Source organism: Hypanus sabinus, chromosome 1, assembly GCF_030144855.1.
Source record: "Hypanus sabinus isolate sHypSab1 chromosome 1, sHypSab1.hap1, whole genome shotgun sequence".
Taxonomy (NCBI): Eukaryota; Metazoa; Chordata; class Chondrichthyes; order Myliobatiformes; family Dasyatidae; genus Hypanus; species Hypanus sabinus.
The window spans coordinates 104,282,036-104,294,941 of NC_082706.1; the positions used below are offsets into that span (position 1 = coordinate 104,282,036).

At 43.4% G+C, this 12,906-nt stretch overlaps 1 protein-coding gene across 1 annotated transcript in view; it reads left to right on the forward strand.

Moving 5' to 3' along the window:
* Positions 1-2,374: 2,374 nt before the first annotated feature.
* Positions 2,375-12,906, forward strand: part of LOC132396041 (eukaryotic translation initiation factor 3 subunit E-A) — a 165,102-nt gene continuing 154,570 nt past the window's right edge. The window contains exons 1-2 of the mRNA XM_059973374.1: positions 2,375-2,524; positions 10,792-10,909. Of these exons, the coding sequence (XP_059829357.1) occupies positions 2,435-2,524; positions 10,792-10,909 (208 nt within the window). The 5' untranslated portion in view covers positions 2,375-2,434. The remainder of the gene's footprint in view (positions 2,525-10,791; positions 10,910-12,906) is intronic.

The following is a 12,906-nucleotide window of genomic DNA, read 5'->3' on the forward strand; positions in this document are numbered from 1 at the left end:
GTCATCAGCGAACTTGATGATGTGGTTCGAGCTGTGTGTCACAGCACAGTCGTGGTTCAGCAGAGTGAACAGCAGTGGACTGCGCACACAGCCCTGGGGGGCCCCCGTGCTCAGTGTGAAGGTTTTGGAGATGCTGCCTCCAATCCAGACTGACTGAGGTCTCCCAGTTGGGAAGTCTAGGATCCAGTTTCAGAGGGAGGTGTTCAGACCCAGTAGGCTCAGCTTTCCAATCAGTTTCTGAGGGATGATTGTGTTGAATGCTGAACCAAAGTCTATGAACAGCATTCAAATGCCACTTTTTGAAGCATTGTCCTTTGAAGATGTCCTCGATGGTTAGGAGGTTAATGCTCATGGTGGAGCTGGCTGAGCTCAACCACTGCAGTTTGTTCCAATCTTTTCATTATAGGGCAGGGGCGGGCAAACTTTTTGACTTGTGGGCCACAAAGGGTTCTAAAATTTGACAGGGGGGCCGGACCAGGAGCAGATGGATGGAGTGTTTTGGTAATACACCTCATAAGAGAAAATAAAATATCATGGGATATGTAGAAAACATGTGCTTTAATTTCAATTGAAAATGAACAAATGCATTACAACAAAATATCTGTCTTTGAAGTCCCATGGTATTTAGCTATTTATTGAAATGACTTTTAAAACACTGAAAATTAAATGAATAAAATACAGCTTTTTTAAATAGTAAGTTATTATTTTAAAGCACTGAAAATTCTGTTATCCTTCAAGATATTATCATCATCACTCTCTTCCTGACTGTCTTTATTTCAAAAACGGTAGGAGATGCAGGTCTACTTGTCCTGCTCCTTCTTACTCAATTGTCCCCTGTGCCAAAACTCGAACAACGACCAGCACAAGGACAGAACACTGACAGCGCGCCAGTATGCGGAGCGCGTTATTTGATCTGGAGCGCATTTTTTATTTTGAGAACGTACGTGCACCTGTGCACTACTCATGTCCATCACTTAACAGAAATGACATGTAACATGTAAGACTTATTGAAAAAAATATTTTCAAATGCATTTTTTACATAACACAACGAAGAAACTTATTTTTAATTTCAGTGGGAACACTGTTGTTGGTCCCCCTTTTTAGCCAGTGCATCAAAGTCTGGATTTAGTTTTGTTGTGGCGATTCTCAGGATGGATCTGAGGTGTTGGTCAGTTAACTTGGATCTGTGGCTGGCTTTGTTGATGTTCATGACGCTGAACGCCTGTTCACACAAATAGGTCGAGCCGAACAAAGAGTAAAGTGCAAATGTGGAGTAATACGCTGCACCTCAACAAAGGTCAATGTATATAGAGTGCGTCATCTATTGGGAAAACGCCAGAACTGCGGGGAAAAAAACGTTAACAAGGTTTATTAATATAATTTCATCAAGTTCTGCGGGCCGGATTAAAAAGCTTAACGGGCCGCATATGGCCCGCGGGCCGTAGCTTGCCCATGCCTGTTATAGCGTCATGTAGGAGCCCTTCATGGAAAATTGTGCCTTGGAGCCAAAGTCATTGACTGGCCAAAAGATATTCTGCCGGGGGGGGGGGGGAGCGGTAAAATGTTTGACATAGATAAAGAAAGGGGTGGTGTTCTGCAAGCAGATTTCAAAGACCCTGAAAGTTACCATTCCCATATCACTCCATTTTCAACTCCCGTTAGTACAGTACCATGATGACTGTGTGGCTGTACTGATATTGGAGGAGGGAGTGCTTTGGATTGCTGAGGACTGGGTCTGGGCCAGGTGGGACCTGCACAGGTTTGATGGATTGAACTCCGAGTTGGAACCAATGTCCTCATAGGAAAGCTCTAGAGCAGTGGATTGGCCTCCCCCCCCCCCCCCCGCTTGAAGACCTTAATTTTTGTTCCGTTCCATTCTATTCCTACAATCATACAATTATGATCACTATCTTTAAGATGCTCTCCCAATGACTCTACAACCAATTGTCCAGCTGTAATCCCCTAACCTCTGATGCAAAGAGTAAGAAAGCTGCCCTGAGAATCTCACCCCTCTAGGCCTTTCAGGCTGTGATAATACTGCAGGAAGTGAAACTCCCCTACTGCTATATTGCTTTAGTCTTACACCACTCCATAATTTGACTCCATATCTGCTCCTCAGCTCTGCTGACTGTCAGAATTGTGGAATGCACCCAGCAAAGTGATCCTTTCCTTTTTTCAACCATAGACCCTTCTCAGATATCATCCCTCATTCCTCCTTACTCATTAGTGCTTCGTCACCTTCTGTTTTACATACTCTTCTTCTGATATTTCTATACTCTGCATAGGCGATGAATGGGCTGAAAGGTCAAAGGCAACATTTGATTGACGGAGAGGACTGCGGGCTGCACCAATGAGCTGCGGCAGGAGGCGGGCTGTGTCCGCGGACAGAGTCAATTGATAAAGTTGCACTGGTTTGAATCCTTCTCTGGCCAGGATGGCGGACTACGATCTGACGATGCGAATTGCAAATTTCCTGGATCGCCACTTGGTTTTCCCGCTGCTCGAGTTCCTGTCGGTCAAAGAGGTAAAGGCGGAGCGCCCGGTCCACCCGCGCTGTCGGTGTCCGTGTTGCAGTTCCCGGCATCTGCAGCGCACCCACGTGAGGCGGTCTCCAGCCGGGGCCTAGTTTGAGCGTGGCCGCTGGGGGCCTGGGGAACGAGAGGCACCGATTTCAACCCTCACAACCCTGTGCCAATCTACCGAACATCATCCGGGCTGGAGAATCGAGGGAGCGGAAGACACTGCATCCCAAGCCCCGCGGGTGCGGCAGATACTGTCTTTCATTACCCCCTCCCAACCTATACTATAAACCTCCTCCTTTACTCTTTTCTGCCACCTCCGCCATCCAGCACACGACTAAGATTGATTTCCCCCTGTCATGTGCACACATCTTCCCCCTCGTCTACTCACTGCACATCTGGGCAGAGGAATTAGGGGATCTGGTTCACTCCCGTCAGAACCAGGTTTAATATCATTGGCATTGTCATGAAATTTGTTGCATTTATAACAACAGTACATAATTATAGAAAAAAACCCGTGAATTACAGTAAAAAGATATACATATAATTGTAGAGCAAAAGTAAAAATAAAAAGTAGTGAGGTAGTGTTCATGAGTGAAATGTCCATTCAGAAATGGGATGGCAGAGGGGAAGAAATTGTTCCTGAATCATTGAGTATGTGCCTTCAGGTTTCTGTACCTCCTTTCTAATGGTAGCAATGAAGGCAAGGCATGATCTGGGTCCATAATGATGGCTGTGTCTTTTTTTTTGGCATATTGGCTTGAAGATATCCTGTATATGATTGAAGGTTACAACTCTCTGCAGCTATTTCAATCCTGTGAAATGCCTTCCCCATACCAGATGGTGATGCAGCCTGTTAGAACGTTCTCCATGGTACATCTGTAGAAATTTGCAAGTGTCTTTGGTGACATACCAAATCTCCTCAATCTCCTAATGAAATGTATCCATTGTGCCTTCTTTGTAGCTGCATCAATACGTTGGGTCCAGGATTGATCCTCAGAGATATTGACACTCAGGAGCTAGAAATTGCTCACTTTTTTCACTTCTGATACTCCCACATCTTGCTGTCTCTGAAGTTGACAGTCAGTTCTTTGGTCTTACCGACATGGAGTCCAAGGCTGTTGCTGCGAAACCACTTAACTACCTGATATATTTCACTTCTGTATGTCTTTTCATCACTTTCTGAAATTCTGCCAACAATAGTTGTCGCATTGACAAATTTACAGATAGAGTTTGAGCTGTGCCTAGCCGCACAATCATGGGTATAGAGAGAGTAGAGCAGTGGGCTAAGCATATGTCCCTGAGGTATGCATGCCAGTGTTGATCGTCAGTGAGGTGGAGATGTTACTTCCAATCTGCAGAGATTGTGGACTTCCAGTTAGGAAGTTGAGGACCAGTTGACGAAGTCCCAGCTTCTGGAACTTTTCAGTCAGAAATGTTGGAATGATGTTGTTAAACGCTGAGCTGTAGTCAATAAATAGCATCCTGATATAGGTATTTGTATAGACCAGGTGATCCAAAGCTGTATGAGAGCCAATGTGATCACATCTGTCATAGACCTATTGTTGTGAATTGCAGTGGGTTCAGGTCCTTGCTGAGACAGGAGTTAATTCTAGCCATAACCAACCTCTCAAAGCACTTCATTGCCGTAGTTGTGAGTGCTACTGGACAATAGACATTCAGGCAGCTCACCATGGTAAAAATTATTTTGAGGCTTTTTCAAACTGGTTTGGTGAAAATCCCCCATGATGATGAAGGAAACAGGCTGCACTGTTTCATGCCTGTGATTATATCGCTCAGTTCGCCTAGAGCAGGGGTCGGCAACGTTTCCCACTGAAAGAGCCAATATGGACCCATTCCCCACAGAAAAGAAAACACTGGGAGCCACAAAACCCGTTTGACATTTAAAATGAAATAACACTGCATACAATTGTGTTTTTTTTTTGCCTTTATGCTATGTATAAACAAACTATAATGTGTGGCATTTATGAAATTGATGAACTCCTGCAGAGAAAATGAAATTACATTTCTGCATGCAACAAAAACATTTTGAACTCCGAAAAAAAGACGTTGGGTTGAAGGTTACTCCATAGTTAGCCTACCTTGGATTGAAGAATTAAAAGAAAGCGCGCACTGGCGGGTGTCAGGCATTGGCAGTGGTGATGTATATTAATAGCGATAAAAAACACGTTGTAGCGGTGTGCTACACGCAGCGCTAAAATAAAGACACTGCAGTCAAAGGTAACTTTATTCGAACTAAACAGCCTTGATTTAAAGCCTCCCTCAACCCGTCCCCGTGGGCGCAGATGCTCCAAAAGACACGTACTCACAAACCCCTGTGGGCTATCTCCCTTAGCCGGAACAGTGGCTAATTGTGAGCTGGTTTGGATGTGCCAGGAAATGGGGTCTCCACAATGTTTTTAGATTGTACAAGATCACCATAGTCTTCAAATTTCGAATTACATTTCAAAACCTAACAAACCACGGGGAGCCGCAGCACAGAGCTGAAAGAGTCGCATGCGGCTCCGGAGTTGTGGGTTACCGACCCCTGGCCTAGAGCCTGTTTTACACCGACCTGAGGAGGGACGTATACTGCTGACAAGTTGACTGCTGTAATCTCCCCTGGCAGATAAAATGGATGACACTTGATCGCGAGATGTTCCAGGTTGGGTGAGCAGAACTGGGACTGCACCGCAACGTTTGTACACCACAAGGAGTTGACCATAAATCCTATTCCACCTCCTCTGCTTGTGAAAGACTCAGCAGTCCTATCTTGGTGATTTATTGAGAGACCGTCAAGCTGTATTGCTGCATCCAAAATGGTGGGGGATAACCAAGATTCCATGAAACAAAAAACACAACAGCTTTTAACATCCCTCTGGTACAGCAATCTAGCTCTGAAATCTTCATTTTATTTACTGGAATCTGTTCATTTGTTTGCCAGCAAGATGGCTGGTATTGGGAGTCAAAAGCTATGCTTTGTTGGACCAACTTTCAGACCAGAATGGTATCCTTTCTTTCGCTGTCTTAAGGGCAACAGTGCCAGTCACCAGAGACCATTCAAGTTTTGTCGACTTTGAGACCTTGGATGTAGCTGTGGTTATCAGCTGTTGCAGACTGAAACAGGAACATTTGATGGTTTCCATTGGAGCTGTTTACACAAGTCACCTTCTTGATGGCACCCAGAGAGTGGAAGCCATCACGAAGTTGACACCCCACCCACCCAAACTGCCAATACTCTGTCCAGCCGGAGTGGGAGAGAATGATTTCAGCTCACATATACCAAAACTTCCACACTTTTCCACCCCTTCTTCCTTTGCAATGGGGACCCCCCCCCCCCATCGATGAAATCTCTGCACCTCACTAATCGTCCAGTACTTCTCCCACCCCAACTCTCTCACCACATTGCTCCTTTCACTGCTGTTCCCGCTAGAAGCCTGAGGAGCACAAGCCCTTAATTTCCCCTCCTGCTCCCAACACTGCCCCTCAGGAGCCAAAGGCCCTTCCCATTCCCCTATACCCTTGCCAAATGTCCTGCTGGAGGCCTAAGATAATTGCAGGTTCTGAATGCCTCCCCCACTATCACATTTTCCCTCCCTACCACCTTATATTCCCACTCATCCATCCCCTTGTCATCCTTTTACCCCCAACAAACAAATGTGCTGGAAGAACTCAGTTGGTCATGTTTTGGGTCAAAACCTACCACAGATACTGCATAATCCATTGAAGTCCTCCAGCACATTGTTTCTTGTTCCAAATTCCACCCTCACCCCCTCCTTTCCCAATCACACCAATTTTATAGGAGGATCATTGCATGTCCTGAGCAGCTGTACACGGTCTGTTATGGGAATTGCAAGGCATCTGAATCACAAGACCACGCAAAGGAGTACAAGGACTGCTCAGAGCATCATTGGGGTTATTCTTTCACTCATCAAAGATACATCAGGAGACTTGTATGTACGGCTGTTAGCATTGTCAAGGATCCCTCCCATCTGTCCCATAATCTCTTTGACTTACTACCATTCGTCAGGGCGTACTGTACCATTAGGACAAGAACTGTTAGGATGGGAAATAGCTTCTTCCATACAGGCTGTGAGACTACTGAACTCCCCCACCTCCCAGATCTCATCATGTATGAAGTGCCAGCAGAGTTATATTTACTTTTTAACTTGTATAGTAAGTACACCTTGTGGTATATGTCAATATTCTGGAATATATTTCATTATTTGTTAATTTATTTTTGGTAAAGTTACTTTGTTTTGTTTTGTGTGTGAGTTATACATACTGTGTAGTGCACCTTGGCCAGGAGGAGCATTGTTTCATTTGCTGTGATACATGTGTATGACTGAATGACAATAAACGGTACTCTTGTGCCCCTCCTCCTACCCTCCCCCTCTATTCATCCCAACCACAAAGGCTGCATCTTCCTATTTCCCACTCAAGCCAATCCCTTTCCCCTTACACCCCACCTCAACCCTCCCCCCAGAGTCAACTTCCACATCCTTTGGTGATTGTGATTTTTAAGGTGGGGGAAAAGATGTTAAAAGATCTGAATCTCTCATCGCCCTCAGAGCAGTAATGCCCTCACTCCACCCTGGTCTGCAGTCTTTTTTTCAACCAGTACTCCAAAATGAGATTTCTTCAGGCTCTTGTACATTCTTGGAGAGATTTGCTTTCACTCTACATGAAGCCATTTGCAATAAATGTTAATGTTGGTTGCCTCCCAACTTGCTTGCTCTTCATGCATCTCATGCAGCTGCAGATTAACATTTCCCTATGCCTCAATATTTTCTGTTTTCCATAACAAATTATGACAGACACTAACAAGCTGGAATAAAACAAATTACTGGGACTCCGCTGACATAAAACCAGAAAATGTTGGGAAACACTCAGGAGGTCAATCTGCATCAGTGGAAAGAGAAACAAAATTAACAATTCTAATGAAGTCTTTGATCTGAAACATTAAGTCAGCCTGTAGATACTGCGTGTCTTGCTGAATGTTTCCAGAATTTTACCGGAGTTTATTTTACTGGAAATGCTCTGCAGGTTGGACTCCATCTATGGAGAGAGAATCAGCATGAACTTTTCAAGTCAATGTTCTGTCATATTATCGGGAGGAGAAAAACAAGTTGTAAGGGACAGCAGATCTGTGAGCTGGAGATCAGAATGACTGGCTACAAGGGGGTGTAGGAGGCAAGTGAAGGGCATATTTGGGGAGGTAAAAATTGAAGGAGGCAATTGAAATCAGGTTTTAGCAGAAGGACTGGCTGGGGTACGGCTCTTGAGCAACACTGGAAATGAGATTCAATACTGGATAGAAATGAGAAAATATTGTCAATATTCTGGTTGTATAATGTATGCATAGAGAGTCATTGTTCAACATTGATGACCTTTCCGTAGAATTAGGAAAACTTTGAAATCAAATATATTTTCATTTGCAGACAGATGGGATGGCAAACAAAGAACATGTCAGTAATTGGTGGTCAAAAGAGACCAAATGATGGTACCGTCCTGGAGCATGTTGAGAGTTTGGTCATTGAATCTGATCAATATGGAAGAAATGGAATTAAGAAGTAACTGAAAACAGAGAGAATAGATAAAACTTAAAAGAAAGCCTGAATTAAAAAAAATGAAAATTGGAGAAGATAAATGCTGTAGATACTGAAAATATGAAGAAAATACTGGAAATAGTTAGGACAGTTAGTGGTTTTGGAAAGACAAGTAGTTAATGTTCCTGATCCATAACTTTCTGTTAGATATGTCCACCTTTTACAAATGGGAAAGGATGATTATCTGAAATTCTTGAGCTCTGAAGACTTTAACGTGTCAGTGGAAGGTGAAATGGTGCTTTTGTTGGGCTTTATTGGAAATGTAACAACGAACATAGAAATCTACAGCACGTTACAGGCCCTTTGGCCCACAGTGTTGTGCTGACCATGTAACCTACTCTAGAAACTGCCTAGAATTTCCCTACTGCATAGTCCTCTTCTTTTCTAAGTTCCATGTACCTATCTAAGAGTCTCTTAAAAGACCCTATCGTATCCGCCTCTACCACTGTCACCGGCAGTGCATTCCATGTATCCACCACTTTGTGTGGAAATACTATCCCCAACATCCCCTCTGTACTTACTTCCCAGCACCTTAAAACTATGGCTCCTTGTATTAGCAATTTCAGCCCTGGGGGATAAAGCCTCTGGCTAACCACATGATCAGTGCCTTTCATCATCTTGTACACCTATATCAGGACACCTCTCATCCTTTGTCGCTCCAAGAAGAAAAGGCCAAGTTCACTCAATCCATTTTCAGAAGGCACACTCTCCAATCCAGGCAACACCCTTGTAAATCTCCTCTGCACTGTCTCTGTAGTATCCACATCCTTCCTGTAGTGAGATGACTGGAACTGAACACAGTATTCCAAGTGGGATCTGATCAAGTTTTTATATAGCTGTAACATTACCTCATGGCTCTTGAACTCAATCCCACGGTTGATGAATGCCAACACATCATATGCCTTCTTAACACTGTCAACCTGCACAGCAGCTTTACCTGTCCTATGGACATGGACTCCAAGATCTCTCTGATTCTCCACACTGCCACCCTTCTACTTTATACAGGCCATTTACAAAATATCACAAAGAGATGTGGTCCCAGAGCAGATCCCTGCAGAACATCACTGGTCACTGACCTCCATGCAGAATACGAATCATCTACAATCACCTTTTGTCCTTCTGTGGGCAAGCCAATTATGGATCCACAGAGCAAGGGTTCTTGGATCTCATGCCTCCTTACTTTCTGAATGAGCCTTGCATGGAGAGCCTTTTCAAATGTCTTACTGAAATCCATATACACTACATCCACTGCTCTACCCTCAGTCTGTTTGGTTACATCTTCAAATAACTCTAACAAGCTCATAAGGCATGACCTGCCCTTGACAAAGCCATGCTGACTATCGTGCAGCCATGAGATAGAGAGTTAAAGAGACAGGCAACTCAGAATCACATTCATCACTGAATGGAAGTGTTCTGTTCAATTTTAGTAGATGAAATATATTTAGTTCATCTATTAACATTAAGAGTTTTATATTAGCCTGCCATCTTATTGCAGTTTGCTATCTTGGTACTACCCCACTTCTGTCTTAATCCTTTCAGACACATGTTGGGTCTTCAGCTGTTTGAATCCATTGACCAAAGAGATCAGAAAAAGATTCCACCTGTATTCTCAAAGAGCAATTAGACAATTACTTCATCACTTTCAACAATTGCCCAGCAGGTAGTGCTGCTGCCTCACTGTTCTGTGACCTGAGTTTGATCCTGATATTGCACACTGTTTGTGTGGAGTTTGCACGTTATTCTCATTTCCCCTAGGTTCTTCAGATTCCTCATAGATGTCAAAGGTATATTGTTTGGGAGGTTAATTGGCTGTTGTAAATTCCCCTTATTATAGGTGGTTAGTTGGAGAATTAGATGGTATTTGAGCTATGCCTAGCCACGAAGTCATTTGCGTGCAGAGGGTAGAGCAGAGTGAGCTAAGCACACACCCCTGAGGTGCGCCAATGTTGATTGTCAGCGAGGAGGATATGTCATCTCCAATCCACACAGATTGTGGTCTTCCAGTTAGGAAGTTGAGAATCCAATTGCAGAGGGAGGTACAGAGGCCCAGGTTCTGCGACACAATTAGAATAGTGTCAGTTAGCATTTGAGATGAAATATATTCCAGGGAAAGGAACAGAATGTGTGGAATTGCTTTGGGAACTAGTGTAAATTTGTTGGGCTGAATGACTTGCCTCTGTCAAAAATAAATGACAGGAAGTATGGAAAAAGCTGGGCTTTGTGAGTGCGTTGAACAAATCTTCAGAGTCTCCACGGGCTTGATAGGTTGAAGGAACTCCTGTGCTGTAAAATCGGAAGATTGTGTGTATCATTCAGAGCTGTAGATATTTTCATTGGAAGGAGTGAATAGTCAGTGGGAAATAAAACTGTTCTTATCATGCATGACTTCTGCAGAGATCAGAGTGCTCAGGTTTTCAGAAAGTCTCCTCTCTCATCCAATAGCCCTTCACCATTTAATTTTATGTGTTAAATGTTGGTGTGCTTTTTAATTATGATGATTTCATTCAAGATCGCTGTGCAGAGCTAGAGTTGGGCTTTGTGGGTTGTTTAGAATTAAGCTGAGGTCTGTACTGAATTACATGTAATGCTCAAAATGTGCCTGAGTTGATGTTTTTTGTAAAGTTTTATGTGTACTATATTTGCATTTAATGTTTTAATTATAGATTTACAATGAAAAGGAGCTTCTCCAAGGGAAACTGGACCTACTCAGTGACACAAACATGGTTGACTTCGCTATGGATGTATACAAAAACTTGTATCTTGATAAAGAGATTCCTCAAGGTGAGTTGTATATATGTAACTTGCTTTGGCAAGCTGCTTAATATAGGGGGGATAGCTCCCAGCTCGGCCAAACTTAAGAAATCTTGTTTGGGTGGATGCTGCGAGATGTGTTCCCTGTTACAAATCAGTACCCTGAAATAACAAACAGTACACAATAGGCGATTAAATGATTGAGCTTTATAATTCTTTCTTACTTTGACTATATGGTTAGTAAAGAAACGGAAAAAAGGGCCCAATCTCACTAAACAGTCTGTTGTGCAATGTTAGAGCTCACTGGTAAGTCAATCGTCTACCATCAACCTCTCCGAACCTCGCTGCCCTTCGGACCCTCGCTCCAAATCCACTCTGTTCGGTGGTCTACCAGTTCTCTCCATTCGCGTCTTCTCTCCTCATCTCTCCCCTGCAGAAGACTGCAAAAATCTCTCTTCCAGCTCACAAGAAAGAACAACAGCAGTCCAAACCCTATTATCTCTAGTCATAACCCAAACGTTGCTGCGACAGAGAAACCATTACATTATCAGTGAAACCTTACAGCAGTGAAATTCTACAGCATGTTACATATAGTATTGTGTATTTTTCAGGCTATATAATGTCGCACTTCAGAAGCATCATTTACAACTTGTCATGAAGGAATACACTGGTATGGATCCAAAACTCATTGCAATTTTGTATTTAGCGTCATACAGTATGGAAACGGGTCCTTTGGCCCAAGTTGATGCCAACCAGGATTCACATTTAAGGTTGTCCTATTTGCCACAAAACCATCTAAACCAGGGGTTCCCAACCTTTTTTATGACGTGGGGCCTTACTGTTAACCGAGGGCTCTGTCGACCCCAGATTGGGCACCCCCCAATCTAATCCTTTTCTTTCCATTTAATGTTTTTGGGCTCCATATCTTAGACAGGGGGTGCTGGCATTGGAAAAAGTTCAGAGGAGTTTTATGTGAATGATTCTGCAAACATGAGGATTAATGTGTGAGGTGTGCTTGGCTCTGGGCTGGAATTTAGAAAATTGGAGTGGGTGGGGGTGGAATCTCATTGGAACTCCCTAATATTGAATATATAAGTAGAGTGGATGTGGAGAGGGTGTTTCAATAGTGGGAGAGTCTAGGCACAGCCTCAGACTAGAAGGACCATAAGACATTAGGAGCAGAATTAGGCCATTTGGCCTGTTGAGCCTGCTTCACCATTCCATCATGGCTGATTTATTCCTTTCAACCCCATTCTCCTGCACTCTCTCTGTAACTTCTGACACTCTGCTTAATCAAGAATCTGTCAATCTCCGCTTTAAAATTACTCAATGACTTGGTTACCACAGCTGTTGAGGCAATGAATTCCACAGATTCACCCTCTCTGGCTAAAGAAATTCCTCATCTTTGTTCCAAAGGGATACCCTTCTATTCTGAGGCTGTGCCTTCTGGTTTTAGACTCACCCACTATAGGAAACATCTACTCTATGTAGGCCTTTCAATATTCCATAGGTGTCAGTGAGATTTCCCCCCTCCCCCATTTCTCTGAAGTCCTGTGAGTACAGGCCCAGAGCCATCAAACGCTCCTCATAAGTTAACCCAATCATTCTCACGAACATTCTCCAATGCCAGCATTTCTTTTCATAGATAAAGGGCACAAAACTGTTCATTAATACTCCAGGTGTGCTTTGATATTCTGGTCCTCTCAAAATGAATGTTAACATTGTATATGCCTTCCTTACCACAGACTCAATTTGCAAGTTAACCTTTAGGGATCCTGCACAAGGACTTCCAAGTCCTTTTGCACCTCTTATTTTTGAAATTTCTTATCATTTAGAAAGTAGTCCATGCCTTATTCCTTTTACCAAAGTGTATAACCATAAATTTCCCGACACTGCATTCTGTCTAGCACTTCTTTGCCCATTTGCCCAATCTGTCTAAGTCCTTCTGCAGACTCTCTGCTTCCTCAACACGACTTGCCCCTCTACCTATCTTCATATCATCTGCAATCTTGGCTATATAACCCATC